Source organism: Herpailurus yagouaroundi, unplaced genomic scaffold (assembly GCF_014898765.1).
Source record: "Herpailurus yagouaroundi ecotype Mexico unplaced genomic scaffold, PumYag 213, whole genome shotgun sequence".
Lineage (NCBI taxonomy): Eukaryota > Metazoa > Chordata > Mammalia > Carnivora > Felidae > Herpailurus > Herpailurus yagouaroundi.
Genome location: NW_024412444.1, coordinates 10448969 through 10473511, shown reverse-complemented (window position 1 = coordinate 10473511; position 24543 = coordinate 10448969). Strand labels below are relative to the sequence as shown.

At 42.7% G+C, this 24543-nt stretch overlaps 1 protein-coding gene and 1 pseudogene across 4 annotated transcripts in view; one reads left to right on the top strand and one right to left on the bottom strand.

Annotated features, from left to right (window-relative positions):
* ABHD6 (abhydrolase domain containing 6, acylglycerol lipase) overlaps nucleotides 1-24543 on the top strand; it is a 54176-nt gene that overhangs the window by 9940 nt on the left and 19693 nt on the right. For all 4 annotated transcript variants that reach the window (XM_040454650.1, XM_040454649.1, XM_040454652.1 and 1 more), the window contains exons 2-4: nucleotides 2587-2651; nucleotides 10019-10170; nucleotides 23960-24116. In XM_040454650.1, the coding sequence (XP_040310584.1) occupies nucleotides 10052-10170; nucleotides 23960-24116 (276 nt within the window). In that variant the 5' untranslated portion in view covers nucleotides 2587-2651; nucleotides 10019-10051. The remainder of the gene's footprint in view (nucleotides 1-2586; nucleotides 2652-10018; nucleotides 10171-23959; nucleotides 24117-24543) is intronic.
* LOC121016894 (histone H2A.Z-like) lies at nucleotides 22897-23892 on the bottom strand (annotated as a pseudogene).

The window sequence follows — 24543 nt, the reverse complement described above, 5'->3', positions numbered from 1 at the left end:
CCCTCCCTCCCTCTTCCTCTCTTCCTCTGCTCCTTCTCTGTCTCTAAAAAAAGGTCAAAAGATACAAGATGCAGCCATGGTAACCAGTTTCCTGTGTATCCTTCTCCCTCCCTCTCCTCTCTTTCTGTCTTTGTCTCCTTTAATGCAAAAGGTATTATTCTATCCATTCTCTGCTGTTTCTTGTTTTTTGGTGTTGCTTTTTTTTTTTTTTTTTGAGTTAACAGTGAATCTTGGGGGACACCTGGGTTACTCAGTGGATTAAGTGTCTGACTTTTGGTTTCAGCTCAGGTCATGGTTCGTGAGATCAAGCCCTGCATCGGGCTCTTTGCTGACTGTGGAGTCTGCTTGGGATTCTCTCACTCCCTCCCCCTCTGCCCTTCCCCTGCTCATGCTCTCTCTCCCTTTCTGTCTCTCAAAATAAATACACAAATTTTTTAAAATCTTAAAAAAGAATGAACCTTGGAGGTCATTACTCATAAAGACAAATAGAACTGCCTCATTATTTTAATGGCTTATGTTTAATTTTATTTGTATTTAATGGCTATACGTAATACTTCCTTATAAACCTATACCATTGTTTACTTAACAGATGCCCTATAAGTGGGCATATGAGTTAATTTCACACCTTTGCCATGATAGATTCTACCGTGACACGTAACCTTCCACAAACATGATTTCATACACTAGGTACAAACATAAACTCTTAGAAGAGATTCTTAGGTTGAAGGTATGTGCATTTTACAATGTCACAGATTTTAACAAATTGCCATGCATAGAGTTTGTTCATGGGAATATAAATTGGTACATTGTATAGAGCATCTATTTGCCCACAGTCTCTGCAACATAGACTGTTTCTAAACTTTTTGTTTTTTGCTGGTACGGTAAAGATTGCTATTGTTGCCTGGGTGGCTCAGCTGATTAAGTGGCTGACTTTGGCTTGGGTCATGATCTCACAGTTTGTGAGTTTGAGCCCAGCATCGGGCTCTGTGCTGACAGTGTGGAACCTGCTTGGGATTCTCTCTCCCTCTCTCTCTGCCCTCCCTTGTGTGCTCTCTCTCAAAATCAATAAGTAAACTTAAAAAAAAAAAAAAAGGATACCACTTTAAAAAATTAAGACTGCCATTAGCTTGTCAATTTAATCTGCATTTCTCTTATTATAAATGAGCTTGAGGGTCTTTTTATATGTTCGAAAGTCATTTGTGTTTACTTTCTGATAAATTATCTACTCAGATCATTTGCCCATTTTCCTATTGGATTTTGTTGTTGTTTTGATTTTTAGGAACCTTTTGTGCATTCAGGAAATTAGTCTGTTGTGTCTGAGTATGTATTGACAAATCTTGATCTTGGTCATGGTGTATCTTTCCATGTGGACATTGAAAACATGTTTATGCAGTGAACATGTTAATCTTTTCGTTATGGCCTCTGGACCTTCTATCTTACTTAGACTTTCCCTGCTCAGATATTTTCAAACAGAGTTCTTATGTTGTCTTACAGAACTTCCATGGTTTTATTTTACTTTTTTAGGTTTAACTCTTTGACTCCTCTGAAATGATTCAGGGGTTCTTCTGCCATGGTGCCTTGGCACTGTGTCTCCCTTTCCAGCCCTGGTTTTGAGCTGTGGGGTCCCTCTAGCAGCCACTCTCGTAGAAACAGTATCCTCATTTGTTCCCTGGCTGCCACCTTCTCATTCCTTTCTTTATTCTGTGTTATGTTGTTATGTTGTGTTATGTTATTTTTAAGTAAGCTCTATGCCCAACTTGGGGCTTGAACTCAGAACCCTGAGATTAAGAGTTGCATGCTCTACCAACTGAGCCAGTCAGACACCCCTCTTTTTTTTAATTAAAAAATGTTTAAATAAATTCTACACCCAGTGTGGGGCTCGAGCTTAGAACCCTGAGATCAAGAGTCACATGCTCTACCAACTGAGCTAGTCAGACACCCCTCTTTTTTTTAATTAAAAAATGTTTAAATAAATTCTATACCCAGTGTGGGGCTCGAACTTTGAACCCCGAGATCAAGAGTTACATGCTCTACCAATGGAGCCAGCCAGGCGCCCCTTCTCCTTCCTTCCTAAGTACAACTTTTAGGGAAACCCTAATGACGAATGGAGAAGGCAAGTTTTAGTCTTTGGGGGTCTTAGTTACGTTTGTAGGTCTCAGAGCCCCCTTTCACCTGAGTGTGCCTGTCCCTCCCCACCCCTCCACCCCCACCCCCACCCACACCCACACACACCCTGCTTCTTGCCTTTCTCCCCACTGCAGTCCAGGAGTCACCAACTCACTCCCAGCTCTGTCCTGTCACTGCACATTTCTTCTTTGACCTCCTTCATGCGTTCCTAGGCCTGGCTCATTATCTGCTGTGCCCTGCCCTTTGTGCTGGTTTCTTAATTGGGGTAGGTGAGCCAAACACAAGGTGGGCTATGAAGCCACACCTGTGCCCGTGCCCAGGAGGAGAGAAGGCCATGCCAGCCATCACACCACCTCTGCCTCCGTCTCTGGTGAAGCCAGCAATTTTGTGGCTGTTAGCAATTCATTCACCTTCTCATTACCATTTAATGCTTTGTCATTTTCTTTCTTGTGATTCCAGAATCTCATTTTCAGCTTCTGCCAGAGCCAGGAGCAGTTGGGAAAGAAGGCTGTGTTCTTTGAAGAGTGAGTATGGCTTTTTAACACTGTTGCTTTAAAGAGAGAGAGAGAGAGAGAGAGAGAGAGAGAGAGAGAGAGAGAGAAAGAAAGAAAGAAAAGAAAGAAGGCAGCTCTTAAAGAGCCTGAGGCTCCTCTATAAGCCCCCAAAAAACCCCTCTCCAGGCCAACCTGCAGTGGTGATTTCTCTGGTTCAGTGGTCTGGGGGGAGGAGATTGGGCACCTGCAGGTTAGATACATACCCAGCAGCCCCCTATGGACAGTTCTCAGAGTGTGCCAGGAGCAGGGTGCGAAGCTTGGAGGTCTAGAAGAACTGAGCCTTTGGGAACCAAGATGCACACCTGGGGAGTGTGATACTCGAATCAGCCCCAAAGGCAGAGAGGCAGAGAGGTTCATCTGGCAGCCAGGACATGGGAGTGTTTCACATGAAGGGGGCAGCCTGGGGAAAGACAAAGCATGAGGCTGTGCAGGGCTGGCATGGGGACAGGAGTTGGTTATTTGGGGTGCAGGCAGAGATGTGGGAGTTGGCCCAGGAAGTTGGGTTGGGATCATATCAAGTAGTCTGAGTTCACATTAGACCTGGGCAGCCTAATGCATGATGTGAGTTGTGAAGATTCCCCTGGCAACTAGTGTTAGGGATGTGACAGAATGGGAGCAAGAAGAAAGGATGACCCGGACCCAGTGTGGTGGCTGAGGGAGCTGTGATCTGTCTCACACCTGGTATCTCACACCCAGTGGGAATTTTTCTTCCCACCCAACATTCCTGGTAAATGTGGAACCAGATTGGCCTAAGGAATTGGTTGTAAGAGGCTTTCAGGGGTATAGACCCTCTAAAGCTGTGCTGTCCAATATGGACAGCTCCTTTTCCTGTGTGGCTACCGTGCACTTAAAATGTGACAGGTGTGAGTGTAGAACTGAACTCTGAATTTTATTTAATTAATTTAAATTTAAATAGTCATGTATTGAATGGCATAGTTTGTCTAGACTCACAAGTTGGCTTCAGTGCTGGCACCTCTCCACCTGTGCATTAACAGGAGTGGAGGGGGACATAGGAAGAGTGAAAGATGTATCACAGTCTGGGAAGCTAGATGGATGGGCACAAATGAATGAATCAGGAGAAGGGGGAGAGATGTGGGACTTCTGAGTCATGTGGTAGTCAAAAGGCTTTTTGAAAAGTCTGGAAGGGGGTACTGGCCAGGCATGTTGAGTTTGGAATTCCCTGAAGAAGGGAATGGTGGAGGAGGATGTAGGGATGGAGAGCTGTCCAAGGAAGACAGTGAGGAGAGCATTATGGGAATATCAGGAGACAGAGTGAGGAGAGCATCGTGGGAATATCAAGTGGAGAGAGTAGAGCACCATGGGAATATCTAGGGGGAGAGAGAGGAGAACATCTCAGAATCCAGGCCCCGCACGCTGGTTTCAACAGCAGGGCTGTGAGAGCTGCAAAGCCAGACTGAGGGGGGCAGAGTTGGGCACCTCACAGCAGTATTCCTGGGGTTCATGCCACACTTTCAGTGATGCCTCAGCAAGCTTAACTGCTTGTTGGGAAATTTCAGTGTGATTTTCTTCCAGGATGAAGATGATATGTATGATAAGAGTTAGAACTGGCCGTTTCTTGAATTATTGTGTCCTCAGTCCTGGGGCTTCCACGTAAGAGGATCTTAACATCTTTGTATTTTTTCTAACTGTTGATCATTAGTGATAGTTTTGAGGGATTGGTTTATCTTGACAAGGGCCTAGTTTCAGAAAGCAGCGTTGGGTAGATGCAACAATCTTTAAGAGCTTGGATAGTATATTCAGATTTTAGGAGCTTAGTGTTTCCCTAACAGAAAACATTGGAGAAAGCATTTTCATATTGCTGAATTAAGGGAAAAAATTGTAAGCAGCACTGGGAAGTTTTTTAAAAGATACCAGCAGGAATAGGGTAATAAATTAACGGGTAACTTATAAAGTTAGCATGTTACTTGCTCTTAAAACAGTTCTAGAGAAGTGCAAAGAGCGCCGATGGGGACACTGGACCCCCTGCCTTGTGCGTAGTGGATGCACAGTGAATCCTGCAGCCAGAAAACCCTGAGAGAAAACCAACAGAGCATGAACCAGGGACATCTGTAGGATTGGTTTGAAATAAAGACCATTCTGTTCGCCAGCCAGGTGACCTGTGGGGCACTTTAAAATTCTTTAAGCCTTAGTTTCTCCATCTTTAAAGTGGGAGAGGGGCTCCTGGGTGGCTCAGTCGGTTTGGCTCAGGTCATGATCCCAGGACTGTGGGATCAAGTCCTGTGTCGGGCTCCATGCTGAGTGTGGAGCCTGCTTCAAATTCTCTCTCTCCCTCTGCCCTCCCCCACTCACTCTCATAAATAAATAAATAAACAAACAAATAAGAAAATACTTATTAAGAAATAAAGTGGGAGAAATGCTTTCTACCTCATAATGTTGTGAGGGATGAGATGAGAGGATGTATATGAACTGCCTGTGTGGGGCGTGGTTTACAGAAGTTATTTAATAGTGGAGGTTGTCAGTCTTGTATCTTTGGCTGTGATGGTCCTGGTTATTATTGTTGCTATTGTTGTTACAATAATCATTATTTTGAAGAGACCAGAACTTGAGTCTGTCAGACTTGATGGTGTATGAGTAAAATATCTAGGGAAAGGCAAGATTCTTTGCAAGTGTCTCACATTCTGTTTTCTCTTGGAATTCTGCTTTCTACCCTGAGATTAAGGTGTTAGAACTCAGGATTCCCAGTTTTCCAAATCAGTGAGAATGTGAAAAGACAGTCGTGACACATTATGCCTTACTCCTAGCCCCCAGACGAGGGACTTTGAGATGCAATGTTTGTTTATGTGGATCCACTGGTGTCTCCTCTATCCAATCAGTCTTCATCCCTGTGTTCAGAGATACAGGCCCTACATGCACAGCTTGGATGCTAACAGGAGGAGGCCGGATGGCAGGCTCAGTCTGGGATGTGAGCCTGTGTGACTCTCCCTGGTGTCAGAACGGACAGCTCTCTTCCTAATGTAGCTTCTCTTCGCTCTGTGCCACAAGGCCACGGAGGTCATTGTCCTTAACACTGGGGTGCCTTGCTTTCACACAACAGATACATAAAACGAGTGCAATTTTTTTTTCTCTCTTTTTCAATCTTTTTCAAGAATTCGGGCAATAAGCATTGTCAAGCCACAGATATTTGCCTGGTACTGTTTTAGGTTCTGGGAACATGTAACAAGGAGTAAGATTCTTGAGGGGGCAAGCCAGATCCTACTCTTTAATTGCCTGGTATATGGGGCGCCTGGGTGGCGCAGTCGGTTAAGCGTCCGACTTCAGCCAGGTCACCATCTCGTGGTCCGGGAGTTCGAGCCCCGCGTCAGGCTCTGGGCTGATGGCTCGGAGCCTGGAGCCTGTTTCCGATTCTGTGTCTCCCTCTCTCTCTGCCCCTCCCCCGTTCATGCTCTGTCTCTCTCTGTCCCAAAAATAAATAAACGTTGAAAAAAAAAATTTTAATTGCCTGGTATAATTTGAGAAATGTTTTAAGTCTGAATAGGAGAAGACAGAAGAGGTGATTTGGATGAGTGTTCTTATTTAATAGTTGAGGAAACCAAGCTCTCTTCCTGGTAGAGAGGCAGTGGGAATGTGCCCCCCCCTCAGCCTGGTTGGCGCCCGAGCCATTCATGTGTCACCATTATGATTTTCACCAGACCTATATATCGCCTACTTTGCATTTTTCTTTAAATTGACTGCTTTTAACTTAATTTTAAAAATTAATTTTCATAAATTGAAAGCATCCCTCTACTTGCTAGATGGAATGCTGGCCCATTCACGAAGGGCTTAATATTAGATCTTAAGAAAAAATAAGGAAGGAAGGAAGGAAGAGGAGGGAGGGAAAAAAATCAACACAAAGAAACCATGTTATTAAGTAGCTAGTTACTGTTGCTTGCAGGAGAGGAAGGCTTAGAGAGGTGTTTAATAACACCATACTGAGAATTTCTCTTTGACCTAGACAGAACTGAATAAGAACTGAAAGCTGATTTCTCTGTATGCATGTCAGTGTTATGTTACCCAGTTAATGCTGTGTAGCCCTGAGCATTATTCAGTATTCTCCTGCTCCCTAATGTCATCTTGCAAGCAAACATCAATTGTGTGGACCCCATCCTTTGGGAAATTCCACTCTCCACCCCTTAGTTGACTTTCAGTCATTGGCGGTTCCAGGTTCACAAGGTTTCAGTTTTCCTGTCTCCAGACTCTCCTTTGGGTACAATAGAGTATCCTATAAACAAACCTCAGCAGGGTAGGAGAGCTTCCTTTTTAAAGAAAGGCTGGGGTAAGTCCTCTTTAAAATGAAGGATGATGCAGAGGTAGGGATCATCACTTCCTCCTTATGTATACTATGTGTATAGAAGAGTCAGGAAGCATTAGTTTCGGGGCACCTGGGTGGCTCAGTCAGTTAAGCGTCCGACTCTTGATTTCGGCTTAGGTCATGATCTCATTGTTTATTTTGCTTTAACAAAACAGAGACTGCTTGGGATTCTCTCTCTCCCTCTCTTTCTGCCCATCCCCCCTTATGCATGCTCTCTCTCAAAAATAAATATGTTTTTAAAAAAGGAAGGAAGGAAGGAAGCAAGCAAGCAAGCATTAGTTTCTTCACCCAGGGCCTGTCCATATTTAACCTGCTCAGGGGAAGTGTACAACAGGCTTCTCTATAAGTCCATGCCTTTACTAAATTCATCAGGCTAGGGGTGCCTGGGTGCTAAGTGGGTTAAGCATTTGACTTCTGCTCAGGTCATGATCTCACGGTCCGTGGGTTCAAGCCCCGTCCGTGTCAGGCTCTGTGCTGATCCCGGAGCCTGTTTCAGATTCCATGTCTCCTTCTCTCTCTGCCCCTTCTCTTCTCAGGCTTTGTCTCTCTCTGTCTTGCAAAAATAAAATGTTGAAATTTTTTTCTTTAATTGATCAGGCTCTACAAAAACTCCTAATTGAAGTTCATTCTGCAATTAAATGGGAGGTGGAGCCAGATAAAACTTTCCCCCAAAGTGATGGAGAGGTCCATAACAGGCATTGGCAAAGCCATGATGCCTCTTTTTGATGATTAGACCTTGGGGCTACCATCCCCAGTGTCAGGGTCAGTGAAATAATGGCTTTGGGCATAAAATGTTCTGGTTCCTAGTCAAAAGGAACATCACGTAATTAACCTCCTGCAGCCCAGGAATCGGAATTCATAGTAACCCTCAGCAGTTTTTAGGGACTTTGTGTGATTTGGAAAAGTCCTCTTGAAGGTGACAGTTCCTATTTTCGTTGACTCTTTTGTGACCAATGTTTAAACAGATTTCTAAAATTCTCTTCAGTCTGAAAGTAATTTGCTTACCCCTTGACAGTGAGGCCTTTTTAGCATGGTGAATTGTACCCTGCGTTAAATAGGTGACTCCTCCAGGGAGTTTTGTAATTACTGAAAGAAAAAAGTCAGCTCTCTTACAGCATCATTGGGAATGGTTGATTGTCCCCAAAACAAACAGGACTGAGCCCATTTTGTAACTTAGCTTTCATTCATTCATTTGCACCGTATTTGTGTCCTGTACTATTCTTGGGGCGCTGAGAAAGAACATACGGACTGGCCTGACCCTCAAGGAGCTCTAGTTCTAGGAGAAAACAGGCCAGTGACTTAAGTGTGCTGAAAAGTGTTTATAGTGATTGAGAAGCTGAGAGGCCAGTTGAATCAGAAACACAGACAGTGCTTCTGTCCCTGAGAGGGCTTTCATTCCTGCAGATTCAGCATGGTACCCACAAAGAGCCTGTGCGTGTGACTAAGAACCATCTAACCCACCTATATATTTGTCTGTCTCCTCCACTTCCCCCTAGACTGTGAGGGGCTTGTTTCACCAACCCCTTGTAGAGGACAGAACATAAATGGAGATGCCATAGCTTCATGGAGAAATTAGGAGTGATGACAAGTGTAGGTATTTAACAGCAGAGAGCTTATGAAGATTGAAAAAAAGGCCATTAAAAAAAAATTAGACGATGTATAGCATGGTGCAGAGGGGGTGGGTCCAAGGAGAAACCTGTTTTGTAATCTTGATTCAACTGGCTGAGTGACTTTGGGCAAGTTACTTAGCCTCTCTGTGCCTTACTTTTCCCAGCCTATAAAATGAAATAAAACACCCTGCCTGTTTGACAGGACTGGTGTGCTATACCAAGGGTTGCTCACTTTCTGCCAGCAGGCCAAAGAGCCTGCAGCCTCTTTCTAACAAAGTCTTGTTGGAATAGTCACTCCCATTTATTGCATGCTGTGTCAGACCTGCTCTCGGAGCTGGGGACACACGATAGTCCCTGCCCTCCTGGTGCTCCCATTCTAGCCTTCAGATGTGTTCATCTAGTCTTCAAGAAGACCTCAGAAAGTACAATGCAAATTCTACCGTTTTGATTTGTTCCCTCTTAACTTTTTGTTGTATGGGACTTATTTTTGAATAGGCTATTATACATATATGTGATAATAACCAAAAGGTTTAAAAAGGTACATGGTAAAAAAACAAGTTTTCCTTCTATCCTTAACACCCCAGCTACTAGTTCCCCACCTTAGATGAACTGTTACTGATTTGTTAACACATCCTTTCCATGATAGTAGCATTCACGCGCACACATAGATGGTTTCCATTTCTGTCTGTCTTTTAGGTTCTCTGTCCTAAGTTTTAATTTTTATTTATTTATTTTTAAAGTTTATTTATTTATTGGGGGGCGGGGTAAAGAGAGGGAGAGAGAGAAAATCCCAAGCAGGCTGTGCACTGCCCGATGTGCAGAGCCTGATGCAGGGCTTAATTGACTAAGCTACCCAGGCACCCCTTAACTTTTAATTTTTAAAAATTGCAAACTTATAGAAAAGCTGAAAGAATATTACCATGTAACCTTCACCTGGATTCACCAGAGGTTAACATTTGCCACATTTGCTTTAATGTTCTCTCTTTTCCCCTTCCCCAGTGACTTTTCTCAATTTTTAAGAGTAGCAGAAATGAACATTGAGTAGCAGATATCACTATTCTTCACCCCTTAATACTTCAGCAGACGTCTCCTAAGAGCAAAGATTTTCTACGTATAAACGTAACCACAATTTCGTCACACTCAAGAATTGTGTCACTGATACAGTAATGCTATCTCATATCTGTTCTCAGATTTCCCCCATTTGTTTTAACAACATCCTTTATAGCTTAAAAAAAATTCAGGATCCTCTCAAGGATTCTTTATTATATTTAGTTGTTATGCCTATTTAGATTTTTTGAGCACTTGGTCAGCTTTTGTTTCCTCCTGACTTTAACCCTCATTCTGGGTCCTTCTCTCTTCCACTTTGCCTTTTCCCCTTTTCTCTTGAGACAGAGTTTCAATGCTATCACTCTCTTTCGCCCTGCAGGTGTCTGCCAGCCTTAAAGAGCAGGATGGATCTTGATGTGGTCAACATGTTTGTGATCGCAGGTGGGACGCTGGCCCTCCCCATCCTGGCATTTGTAGCCTCATTTCTCCTTTGGCCGTCAGCGCTGATAAAGATCTATTACTGGTAAGTTAATTTTATAATTGAAGTATTCAAGAGTATCATAATAATAGTGTCATCTTCTCTGGTGGTGACTTTTGCCCTTTTGGTGGTGGTGGTTCAACATTTTACCATGAACTATTTCAAATATACAGAAAAGTTCAAAGATGTCCTGTTTTGAGTTTGGGGAGTATTCTTGAAGAATGGTAACTCCTCACCAGGTAAATTCTTTCTGGTTTCTGATAGTATCTTTGCCTAGGAGGCTGCCCTCACTCCCAAAGTCACTGATTCTGTCTGCAGGCAAGAATTGTGCATGTTTATGGGAGCTCCTTTGATATTTTCTTGGTCATTGGATTCTTAAATTTTTTTTGTTTATTTATTTTTGAGAGAAAGAGACATAAAGTGTGATGGGGGAGGGTCAGAGAGAGAGGGAGACACAGAATCTGAAGCAGGCTCCAGGCTCTGAGCTGTCAGCACAGCGCCTGACAAGGGGCTCAAACCATGAGCTGCGAGATCATGACCTGAGCCAAAGTCGGATGCTTAATTGACTGAGCCACCCAGTGCCCCATCTTGGCCATTGGATGCTAACCCAGTGATATCCTGACCGGTGTAGAGATGTGCACTGAAAAATGAATTAGAAAGACCAGGGCCAAGGAGATGGCCTGGGTGGGACAGAATGGTTTTAGATATGTTCTTTTTTTTTTTTTTTTTTTAATTTTTTTTTTCAACGTTTATTTATTTTTTGGGACAGAGAGAGACAGAGCATGAACGGGGGAAGGGCAGAGAGAGAGGGAGACACAGAATCGGAAACAGGCTCCAGGCTCTGAGCCATCAGCCCAGAGCCTGACGCGGGGCTCGAACTCACGCACCGCGAGATCGTGACCTGGCTGAAGTCGGACGCTTAACCGACTGCGCCACCCAGGCGCCCCTTAGATATGTTCTAAACATGTTCATTAGTAAAGTGACAGAAAGAAAAAGAAGTTCCCAAAATTTTTATCATCCTTGTACCATCTTTATGATCCTTGTCCTATCTGTATAATATCTCTACTTTCCTTTTGTATTTTCTTTAGAGTTAAGTCCCTCTTTTTACCTTAAATCAATTTAAGAGTGATCTCAATATCGCCACTGTAAAGCAGAAATTTCTGTTTGCTGTACTTGCCATAAATAGTAAAATAATATTAAAAAATTAAATAAGCACAATGTCCTTAAACAGTGTTTTAATTCTACCCTGCCACAAATACGGCCACTCCTTTCTCTTTGTTACAAAGTCTAGAGAGGTGTGAAAGATACGGCAGCCCGAACATAGCCTTCCTCACTGATGGAATCGGAAGATTAACAGTGAAGGGAGATTTGCTTTCTCATGATGTGCTTCAGTGGTTTTTCGTGCCATGGTCCATTTACCAAATAAAATCACCCCTCGTGCCCAGTGGTGTGTGTCCCCTGGCGAAGGCAGTACTGAAATAGACCTGGTTCCTCTCTGTGCCGCCGGGAAAAGTGAAGCACAAGGAGATTTAACCAGGACCCTGGCGGTTAGAATTGCCTTCCAGGCACGGAGAAAAGAATGCAGGGAGGTTGAGCTTGTGCCCTTTATCTTCTCTCCTTTCCGGCTCCCTTTTGTTTCATTAGCGTGTGGAATTTTCCGCCTGCCAGCCAGGCTCTGATCCTTGAAAAGAAGCTAATTGAACAGAAGGGAGCTTTTCATCCCGTGCTCTCCATCTCCTTCTTGGAGGAGGGTGCAGTGGTGGTGACCCTTTCAGAGGGTCACCCGGGACGTACCTCTGCAATGACGGAGCTGAGATTCTGGCCACTTAAGTGCCATTGCCCTGCAGCATTGACAGCAGGGTTCCTTTGGGGCTAAGGCTCCCGTGTGACCCCTGACAAGGAGAGGCCAGGGTCGTGTACCCCTTGTGGCCCTGCAGAGGCACCATGGACCTCCACACACAAATGCCATCTTTCTTAAATCAAGGCAGAGAATGCAGTTCAGTGATGTGGCCTGTAACCATGGATATGGCTACATACAGAGGTGTGATTATATAAAGGCTAATTCTACCCACCACGTGCAGAAATCCCACTCTATGCCGCATAGTCCCTCAACCTCCAAACTCCTTCAAGGAGAAGGCTTTTCAGGGTCAAGACGGTCAGAATAATTTTGACATTTGACCTCATAGCAAATAATTCACTTTTTTATTGAGTTATAATTCACATAACATAAAAATCACCATTTTAAAGTGTATATAATTCAGTAGTTTTAATATATTCGCAGCGTTGTGGTGCCTGGATGGCTCAGTCAGAACAGCTTGCGACGCTTGATCTTGGGGTCGCGAGTTTGAGTCCCACGTTGGGTATAGAGATTACTAAAAAAATAAAAATAAAAAATAAAAACTTAAAAAAATATATATCTATTCACAGGGTTGTGTACCTGTTACCACCAAATAATTCCATAGCATTTTCATCTTCCCAAAAGGAATCCCCATAACTGTTCAGTCACTCAGAGTTTCCCCGTCCCTTAATTCCCTGGCAGCTGTAACTGTTTTCTGTCCCTTTGGATTTGCCTGTTTTGGCCATTTCATATACATGCGATCATACAGCTTGTGGCCCTTAATGTCTCATTTCTTTCACTTAGCATGTTTTCAAGTTTCATCCATGTTGTAGCATGTATCAGTACTTCGTTCATTATTATGGCTGGATAATTATCCATTGTATGGTTATACACATATTATCTATTTAAATGGATATTTGTGTAGTTCCCACTTTTTGGCTATTGCGAATAATGCCATATAGCAAATAATTCATTTTTATTAACAAATAATACCAGTAAAGCACTGAGAGGCCCCACAGAGCAGAACATTCAGTCTCTTATAAAATGACAGTGCAGAGGCATGTGATCTTAAAGCCTGCTCATGCCTGTCACTCGGCTTAGAGCTGTAGCCAGAGGACAAACACAGTGCTGCCCTTTATTTTATGTACTCAGGCACACAGGCCAAGAAGAAACCCAGCTGGTTGGAGAGAATGAAAATCCTAGAAAACCTTTTGGTTCATGCCAGGTCATGTTGGAACATGGGGGTTGTGATTATGGTACTAGAACCCATGATGCCATTGCGGAGAGCTGTCGGAAATCCTGTGAGTTGCTCCTCCCGCCCCACCGATATGCACAGCCTGTTTCCTTCAACTCACCTCATTGCAGGTGACATTTACACAGTGGGTGTCATAGGATGAACAGCTTTACCGTGAGTCACTTATGTTCCTTAACCACAGTTATTTCTCCAAATGCCTTTAGCTGCTCAGCTGCCCATAATGACCACGGATGGATTCACTCTGCAGAGCTAGGTCAGCCAGGTTAATTGTCAGGGTCACTACGTGAACAGGAACAGCAGGCAGTAGAGGTAGCTGGGCGTACCAAACACCCCAAGCTGCCCTGCCAGATGCCCATGAGGGTGTGGTGTGACCATCACAGCAGGCTGTCTCCTGGACTTCTCCCTGGGGTCTTCTGAGCCCCTTAGGGAACAGGAACAGGCATCCCCCGTAGACCATGGCTGGTCTTCAGAACAGCTCTCTCTATGACTCAGTGTCCCTGGAGCATGACGAGCCTGTCTGCATAGTGATGTGGACCATGGTCGCCCCTGTAGGAGGCATCAGATGCTTTGCTTTGAGTCAGCAGAGGACCACAATTAGAGGGGCTGGGGCCACTGTGGGTGACATCAGAGACAACTCTTATTTTCATCGGGCCAAATATTAAGACTGCTCACAGGATGAAGGAGAGAGAGATCTTTAAAGATTTTTACTTCCCAAAGAAACTCAGTTGTGAAAGGAAGATAAGGAATTATAAATATAAGAGAAAAAAACGGACAAGAATTGAAAAAGAAAACTAACATTTTTTGCAGATGACGTGATTGTGTTCACAGAAAGTACAAAAGAATCTATAGATAAGTTGTTGGAATTAATAAATATTTGGCAAGATTGCTAAATATAAGGTAAGTAAACAAAAATCAGTTATATTCTTATATGACAGCAACAAAAACATAGAAAATGAAAAAAATTGTAATGATACTAATCACCATTGTATCAACAAATATAGATACCGAATTTATCTTAAGAATAAATCTAGGGGCGCCTGGGTGGCGCAGTCGGTTAAGCGTCCGACTTCAGCCAGGTCACGATCTCGCGGTCCGTGAGTTCGAGCCCCGCGTCGGGCTCTGGGCTGATGGCTCGGAGCCTGGAGCCTGTTTCCGATGCTGTGTCTCCCTCTCTCTCTGCCCCTCCCCCGTTCATGCTCTGTCTCTCTCTGTCCCCAAAAAAAAATAAAAATAAAAAACGTTGAAAAAAAAAAAAGAATAAATCTAAAGAACAATGTAGAAGGCCTCTGGACAGAAAAATACAAAGTACTAGAGAAATTCTGAAAGACCTAAAGTAATGGAGATGTAGACAGTATTTGTGAGTTGAAAGACTTTCTATCATAGGGATGTCAGATTTCCCTGAAATGATGTATAGATTCAATGTACACCCATTTAAAATCCCAGCAGGTTTTTTTTTTTAAATGTAATTTAATAAACTGCTTCTTAAATGTATAAAGAAAAGTAAAGAGCCAGTTGAGCAAGAGTCTTTGTTCTCTTTAAAAAAATTTTTTTAACAGTGTGCCTGGGTGGCTCAGTTAGTTGAGCGTCCGACTTCAGTTCGGGTCATGATCTCACGGTTCATGAGTTTGAGCCCCGCATTGGGCTGCCTGCTGTCAGTACAGAGCCCACTTCGGATCTTCTGTCCCCCCCTCTCTCTGCTCCCTCCTCTCTCAAAAATAAATAAACATTTTTTAAAGTTTATTTATTTATTTTGAGAGAGACAGAGAGAGTGGGGAGGGGCAGAGAGAGAGAGAAGGGAGAGAGAGAATCCCGAGCAGGCTTTGCCCTCTCAGCGCAGAGTCCGACACCAGGCTTGATCTCAGGAACCGTGAGATCATGACCTGAGCCACAACCAAGAGTTAGATGCTTAACCAACTGAGCCCAGAGGTGCCCCAAGCAAGACAGTCTTGAAGAAGAACAATGCTAGATGATTTACATGACCAGCTGTCAAACCTAATTATAAAGCAACAGTAAGTCCAGGCTTTGTAAAGAAGGCATAAAGAGGGGCACCTGGGTGGCTCAGTCGGTTAAACGGCCGACTTCAGCTCAGGTCATGATCTTGCAGTCCGTGAGTTCGAGCCCCGCGTCGGGCTCTGTGCTGACAGCTCAGAGCCTGGAGCCTGTTTCAGATTCTGTGTCTCCCCCTCTCTCTGACCCTCCCCCGTTCATGCTCTGTCTGTCTCTGTCTCAAAAATAAATAAATGTTAAAAAAAAAAAAGGCATAAAGAAGGAAAGGGGCATAAAGAAGGAAAGGGGCATCTGGGTGGCTCAGTTTGTTGAGCACCTTGATTTCATCTCAGGTCATGATCCCAGGGTCATGGAATCGAGCCCTACATTGGGCTCCATGCTCAGTGTGGAGCCTGCTTGAAATTGTCACCGTCTCTCTCCCTCGGCCCCCCCTCCCCTGCTCAAGATCTCTCTCTCTGTCTCTCTATAAAAAAAAAAAAAGAAGAAGAAGAGGAAGAAGAAGGACAAAAAAACCCAGTGGGACAGGAGAGCGCAGTGACAGATGCACATAGATACAGTCTCTTGAATTATGATAACGGTAGCACTGCTTTGCAGTGGGGAAAGGGGGCTGTGTCAACTAGATATCCATCCAGAAAAAAAGTTAATCTTGACCTCTTTGGTAGGCAAAATTACAACAGCCCCACAAAGATCTACCTCTCTAATCCCCAGAAACTGTGAATATGATGGCAAATCATTTCCATAGTTCTGTTGTATACAATTGACCTAAAGATGATGAGATTATCCAAGGAGGCCTGATTGAATCATATCAGCCTTTAAAAGTGAAGGGGTGGGTGGGTGATGGGTATTGAGGAGGGCACCTTTTGGGATGAGCACTGGGTGTTGTATGGAAACCAATCTGACAATAAATTTCATATACTGAAGAAAAAAAAATAAAAGTGAAGGGGTTCAGGGGTGCCTGGGTGGCCCAGTCATGATCTCGCACTTTGAGCATCCGACTTTGGCTCCAGTCATGATCTCGCACTTCACAAGTTTGAGCCCTCTGTTGGGCTCTGTGCTAGCAATTCAGAGCCTGGACCCTGCTCCAGATTCTGTCTCCTTCTCTCTCTGCCCCTCCCCAATCATGCGCGCGCGCTCTCTCTCTCTCTCTCTCTCAAAAATAAACATTAAAAAGTGAAGGGGTTCAAAGCATGAGAAAGATTCAGTGCTATGGCTAGTTTGAAGTCGGAGAGGGCCCCATGAGAAGGAATGCCAGTGGACTCTGAGAGCAGACAGCCCCTGGCTGGCAGCCAGCAAGGCAGCAGGGATCTCAGTCCTAAACCACGAGGAACTGAATTCTGCTAATAACCTAAATAAGCTTAGAAGCTGATTCTTTCCCAGAGCTTCTAGATCAGTGCCAGCTGATGCCTTGATTTCAGCTTTGTGATACCTTCAGGAGAGAACTCTGGTAAGCTCACTCCTGACCCATAGAACTGTGAGCTAATAAATGAGTTTTTTTAAGCTGCTCAACTTGGTAATTTGTAATGTAGCAATAAAAAAGAATACGGCCTCATCTACAACCTTGTGCCATGCACAAAAATCAAATCCAGGTGGATTATAGATCTAAATGAAACAAAGCTTTTATAAGAAAGCATAGAAGAACCATGGGGTGCCTGGGTGGCTCAGTTGGTTACACGTTCACCTGTTGACTTTGACTCAGGTCATGATCTCATGGTTCATGGTATCAAGCCCCACGTCAGGCTTTGCACTGACAGTACAGAACCTGTTTGGGATTCTCTCTCCCCCTTTCTCTGTTCCTCCCCACTCGTGTGCTCTCTCTCAAAATAAATGAATAAATATTTTTTAAAAAAGAAAACATAGAAAAACCTCACAATAGGGGTATTAAAATGGCCAGTAAACATATGTAATGGTGCTCAACTTCACTGGCCATAAGGGGAATTTAATAAATTAAAACCAAAATGAGATGCCATTTCACAGCCACCAGGACGGCTGAAGTGAAGCAAGCTGACTATAATTCAAGTATTGGCCAGAATGTTGTATTAGCTTCCCAGAGCTGCTGTGACAAATGACCACAAACCGGGTGACATAAAACAACAGGAATTTGTTCTCTCACAGTTCTAGAGGTTAGAAATACTAAATCAAGGTGTTGGCAACGTTGGTTCTTTTGGAGGCCCTGAGGGAGAATCTGTTCAGTGGCTCATCCCTAGCTGCTGGTGACTGTAAGAAATCCTGGGCATTCTGTAGCTTGTAGATGTGTTCTTCATGTGTAGATGGGTCACTCCACTGTCTGCCTCTGTATTTCACATCGTGTTCTTCCCTCTGTGTGTTTCTGTGTCCAAATTTCCTTCTTTTTATAAGGGCACCAGTCATCTTGGACTTGGGCCCAACCCTAATCCAGTATGACCTTAACTCAACTTGATTATTTCTGGAAAGACCCTGTTTCCAAATAAGGTCATATCCATAGGTTCCAGATAGACATGAATTTGGGGGGAATACTATTCAACCCAGTGCGGATGTGAAGCAACAAGAATCTGGCATATTGTTGATGAAAGTGTAAATTAGTTCATACTAATTTCATACGCTTCACACTTCATACAACAGAAGTGTGTGTATGTGTGTGTGTGTGTGTGTACGTATATATATATATATATATATATATATATATACGTACACACACACCGAGACAGAGATCAGAAGACATATAAAAGAATATTCCATATCTGTTTCATTTGTAATACCTCCAAACTGGAAACACCAGTCTCCATTAATACTTTAACAGATAGTGGTGCCTGGGTGGCTCAGTCAGTTAAGCGTCCGACTTCGGCTCAGGTCACGATCTCATGGTTTGTGGGTTCGAGCCCTGTGTCAGACTCTGTGCTAACAGCTCAGAGCCTCGAGCCTGCTTCAGATTCTGTGTTTCCCTCTCTCTCTGCCCCTTCCCCACTCATGCTCTGTTTCTCTGTCTCTCTCTCAAAAATAAATAAAGATTTAAAAAACTTTAACAGATAAATAAATAAAAGCATAGCTGTAAAATTATTCATAGAGTATTCAGCGGAATACTATACAGCTATGAAAAGGAAAGACCTAGTGCTGTATTCTATAATACAAACACAATACTGAGTGAAAGAAATCTGATACAAATACTTATTGTATGACAAAGTTCTAAAATAGTAAAACTTTCCTGAAGAGATAAAGTGAGGTAGTGGTTACCTTTGGGGGCGCTGATTGGGAAAGACATGAGGTGGGCATCTGGGTTGCTGGTCATGTATTCTAGATCCTAATCTGGGTGGCAGATACTGGGTTCATTTTTTTTTAAGCTACCAAATGGGGCACCTGGGTAGTTCAAGACAGTTCTGCATATTCATCAGGCTGTACACTTAAAATATGTACACATTTCTATATGATTTATACTTCAATTAAAAGTTTCTCTAAAAATTAGCAATGAAGGATTTAGAGAAATTGACCTCTCAGGTACTGCCAGTGGGAATGTAAAATTGTGCAACCACTTCTGGCAGTTCCTCAAAATGCGTTTTTTTAAAAAGCTACCATATGGGATGCCTGGGTGGCTCAGTCAGTTAAGTGTCTGAATCTTGATTTCAACTCAGGTCATGATCTCACAGTTCGTGGGTTTGAGCCTTGCGTCGGGCTCCACACTGTCAGCTCAGGATCCTCTCTCTCTGCCCTCCCCTACTCCTGTGCTCTCTCTCTCTCTTTCTGTCTCAAAATAAATAATAAAAATGAAAAATAATAATAAAAAACCCTACCATATGATCCAGCAATTCTACTCTTTGGTGAAGTGAGAACACCCATGAGAACTGAAAACATATGTCCACAGAAAAAGTTGTATGTGAATGTTCATAGTGGTATTATTCCTAACGGCTAAAAAGTAGAAATAATTCACATGTTCGTGAGCTGATGACTGGATAAACAAATGTGCATATCCAGGTGATGGGATATTATTTAGCCTTAAAAAGGAATGGAGTACGAATACATTCCATAACAGAAGAACTTGAAAACATTATGCTAAAGTGAAATAAGCCAAACACAGAAAGTCACAGATTGAATGACCCCATTGATATGAGATGTCCAGAATAAGCAGATCCATAGAGTAAACATAGAGACCAGAAGGAAACCAGTAGTTGCTATGAACTGTAGGGAGAGGGCAATGGAGAGTGAATGTTGATTGGTATGGATTTCTTTCTTTCTTTCTCTTTCTTTCTTTCTTTCTTTCTTTCTTTCTTTCTTTCTTTCTATAAAGTTTATTTTGAGAGAGAGAGAGAGAGAGAGCGGGAAAGGGGCAGAGAGTGAGAGAGCATTCCAAGCAGGCTCAGCACCATCAGCACAGAACCCCACGTGAGGCTCCAGCTCATGAACCATGAGATCATGACCTGAGCTGAAATCAAGAGTCAGATGCTCAACTGACTGAACCACCGAGGTGCCCCTTTCTTTCTTTTTTTTAATTGTGGTAAAATATACATAACATAAAATTTAGCATTCTACCTGTTTTAATTTTTTAAATGTTTATTTCTGAGACAGAGAAAGACAGAGCATGAGTGGGGGAGGGGCAGAGAGAGAGGGAGACACAGAATCCAAAGCAGGCTCCAGGCTCTGAGCTGTCAGCGCAGGGCCCGATGCATGCTCAAACACATGAACCGTGAGATAATGGTCTGCACCGAAGTTGGACACTTAACTGAGTCACCCAGGCGCCCCATCTTTCTACCCATTTTAAAGTGTACCGTTCAATCTGGTTTCTTTTTGGTGAAAATGTTCCAGAATTAGAGAGTGGTGATGGTTGCACTACTTTGTGAATATGCTTTAAAAAAAAAAAAAACAAACAATTGTACCTTTTAAAAGGGTGAGTTTAGGGGCGCCTGGGTGGCGCAGTCGGTTAAGCGTCCGACTTCAGCCAGGTCACGATCTCGCGGTCCGGGAGTTCGAGCCCCGCGTCAGGCTCTGGGCTGATGGCTCGGAGCCTGGAGCCTGTTTCCGATGCTGTGTCTCCCTCTCTCTCTGCCCCTCCCCCGTTCATGCTCTGTTTCTCTCTGTCCCAAAAATAAATAAAAAACGTTGAAAAAAATATAAAAAAAAAAAGGGTGAGTTTAATGGTATGTCAATTATATCTCAATAAAAAGAAATCTATACATAACATCCTAGTCATTTGGGAAAAGCAAATCAAAACCACAATAAGATACTGCACACCTGTCAGGGTGACTATTATTTCAGAAAAAAAATAAACGGAAAATAACGTGTTGGTGAGGATATAGAGAAATCCTTGTGCATCGCTGGTACAAATGTAAAATAGTACAGCTGCTGTGACAAATTTAGTGGCTCCTCAAAAAGTTAAACATAGAGTTACCATATGATCCAGCAATTCTACTTCTGGATATATACTCCAAAGAATTGAAAGCAGGGACTCAAACAGATATTTGTATACTGACGTTCATAGCAGCATTACTCACGATAGCCCAAAAAATGAAACTGCCCAAATATTCATCAACAGATGAGGGATAAACAAAATACGGTGCCTATATAAAAGAGAACATTACTCAGTTTTAAAAAGGAAGGAAATTTTGACACATGCTATAACATGGATGGACCTTGAAATCACTATGCTCAGCGAAATATGCCAGACACAAAAGAACAAATTTTGTATGATTCTGCTTATATGAGGTACCTAAAATAGGCAAATTCATAGAGACAGAAAGCAGAATAGAGGTTATCAGGGGCTGAGGGGAGAAGGGGAATGGGGAGTAATTATTTAATGGTTATAGCATTTCTATTTGGGATGATGAAAAAGTTCTAGAATGGGCAATGGTGTTGGTTGATGTGCAACATTGTGAATGTACTTAATGCCGTTGAATTGTATGGTTAAAATGGTGAATCTTCTGTTATGTATATTTTGCCACAATAAAAAAAAGAGAAATATTTAAGTCCTTTTCTTTAGAGGTTCTTGTAATCTAGTAAGTCAGACTTGTAGGATGAAGGGTTTGGACCCTGGAAGTATATGTGTGTGTGTGTGTGTGTGTGTGTGTGTGTGTGTGTGTGTGTATGTGTGTGGGTGGGTGGGTGTGGGTGTGTGCGCACGCGCGCGCGCAACGGAGTATCAATCGCTCAGCCATCAAAAAGAATGAGATTTTGCCATTTGTGACAACGTAGATGGACCTAGAAGGTAGTATGCTAGGTGAAGTAAGTCAGACAGAGAAAGAGAAATACCATGTGATTTCACTTATGTGAGCAATCTAAAAAACAAAACAAACGAACAAATGGAAAACAGAAACAATCATAAATACAGAAAACAAACTGGTATCTGCCCAAGGGGAAGTGGGGGGGGGGGATGGGTAAAATAGGTGAAGGGGATTAAGATGTGCAACATTCCGGTTACAAAATAAATATAGAGATGAAAAGTACAACACAGGGAATATAGTCAAGAATACTATAAAAGCAGTATAATGTTATGTGGTGGTGTGTGGTGACAGATGGCAGGCATTGAGTAACGGATTGAACTGTCCAAGCACTATATTGTTCACGTGAAACTAATAAAACACTATATTTAAGTTTTTAAAAAGATCACTTAATTAATAAATGAATGAGCTGGGATATGAATGATTGAATGAATGAATGAATGAACGAACGAACGAACCAACTAACTCATCTTATGGTGCCAGGGTTTAGAATTTTGACATATGCTTGCTCTGTCATAAGAGCTTTTAAGCTAGCCAATGTTATTTTTAATGTTTTGAATAGGCAATGCATTCATTGAAAAAAGAAAGTAATGAAAGTCTCCCTCCTGGCCCTGTTCTCTTTCCACCTACTTCTCACTATAATCCCACCTCCACTCCAGATACTCATCTTGATAGTGTATTGTGTATGCTCTCTTGCTTTGTGTATGTAGATGCAAGTAAATATGCATGTATATCCTCATCCCCTCCGTCCTTTATTTTATACCAAGGGTTAGTTACCACCGTTCAGCTTAGGCTGTTTGCTTTCTGCAAGACTTGGCTACCTCTCTGGTGCAAAGTATACCACAAAGTGAATCTCTGATTGAATTAATTATCTTTCATCTCGGCGAGATTCTTCATGCAGAGAGTTACATTTGTTTGATGGTAATTCCATATTGAAATCAAATTCGGGCCAAACTCCAGCACTGCCAAGTCTTACATAACCAACAGAACCTGAGCTTCCAACCAACTGCCATATGCTGTGAGGAATAAAACCAGAGGACCGATGCAGATGGTTCTTAACAGTCACGTTCTCACTCTCAAAATCTCTAGGGGGAAGAAACCAACTTATATATATAAAATATATATGTTAATATATATTTTTAAATATACATATTTTAATACATGTGTATGTATGTATGTATGTATGTTTGGGGTAGAGGGATATGACCCTTATTGAGCTTATCCATCAGAGTGGAAATAATGTCTGTATAAAACAAAATGTTTGTTACTATGACTTCTACATCACAATTAAAATCCAGTCAACTCTAGGGATGCCTGGGTGGCTCAGTCAGTTAAGCATCTAACTTCGGCTCAGGTCATGATCTTGGCGGTTCATGAATTTGAGCCCCGCGTCGGGCTCTGTGCTGACAGCGCAGAACCTGGAGCCTACTGTGGATTCTGTGTCTCCCTCTCTCTCTGCCCCTTCTCCGCTTATGCTCTGTCTCTCTCTCTCAAAAATAAACATTAACAATTTTTTTAAATAAATAAAATCCAGTCAACTCTATCAAAATACTTTAGAATCAATAGCTTCTCTGAAGCCACAGTAACACTTAAATAAGGTTAAGACTCAAAAGCAGAAATTTGGTTGGTTGGAAAGCTAATTAAACTTCCTACTTGCTCAAATAGAATTACAAAAGAACAGAATTGTGTTTTTCACAGAGACAGAGTCCACTGGACTCACCAACACTGGACAGCTGTCAAGAGTGTTTAGTCCTGAGATCATAAGGAATCCAGGCATCCTTGGACAAGTATTCTGTCCTTGGACAGAATTCTTGTCCTTGGACAAGTATTCCCAATCAGAGATTTGTGGATGTGACCCCACCACCAGCAATTGTAGCCTTAAGGAGCGAGTCTAATTCTTCATCTCCACAAATAGCAAGTTGCAAGTGATGAGTGGTAATATGCTTTACCTTCAAGTCTTTTGATCATTTCCTGCCAGTCAGAGCCCCTCTGCGGTGACGTACTTACTCCAGGATGGCTGCATTGTACATGGTGCAGCTGTGTTCACACGTCCATGGCTGTTCGTCCTAGATTTCAGGTGTCCATGAGTATGACCCACCAGGAACTGCAAGCCAGCTCTCTACGAGAGGAACCTGCCTTTGTCTTGACCTTACTGGAGTTCTTCCCAACCTTGCCACCAGCTACTTCGAATTCTGCTGTAGCTCAAGCAAGCAAGGCAAAGAAAGGCCAATCAGACACCTAGAAAGATCTCACCACCTACTCCTTCGTCATACCGCCATTTAAAATGCCAAAAAGATATATATATCAACAAGAGGTTATTATATATCATGCCTCTTCAGAAAACACTCTTTTACTCTTTTTTCTCCTCCTAGTTAGAGGTTATTAGAAAATTACATACAAGAATATTCATTTAAGGTGCTTCCTGGAATGGTTTCACTCAGTGTTCCCTGAGGGTGGGGGACCCCAAGGACATATGGGGAAGAGGGCATGTGCCCCTTCCCAAACCACTTCTCTGGAGCTTGCTGGTTTTGTTTCACCTTTATGTTTCCTCCCCAGGTACTGGCGGAGAACGTTGGGCATGCAGGTCTGCTATGTTTACCATGAAGATTATCAGTTCTGTTATTCCTTCCGGGGCAGGCCGGGGCACAAACCTTCCATCCTAATGCTCCATGGATTCTCTGCACATAAGGATATGTGGCTCAGTGTGGTCAAGGTGCAGTTCTAGATTCTTCTCTCTAAAGAGGGGGTCACTCAATAAAGAAAAGGGTGTCCACTTGCATGTGATGTCATCAGCAATGATGGAAAGCAAAGGAAACCCAGAACTGTGGCTCAGATCATCTTAAAACTAATTCAGTATCCACGTAACCCTTGAGCAACATGGTGGTTAAGGGAGCCCACCTACCATGCAGTCAAGAATTCATGTATAACTTTTTTGCTCCCCCAAAACTTAACTACAAATAACCTAGTGTTGACCAGAAGCCTTTACCAATAACATAGATGGTTGCTTAATACATATTTTGTATGTTATATATATTATATACTGTATTCTTACAATAAAGTAAGCTAGAGAAAAGAAAATGTTATTAAGAAAATGGTAAGGAAGAAAAAATACATTTACTGTACTGTATCGAAAAAAATCC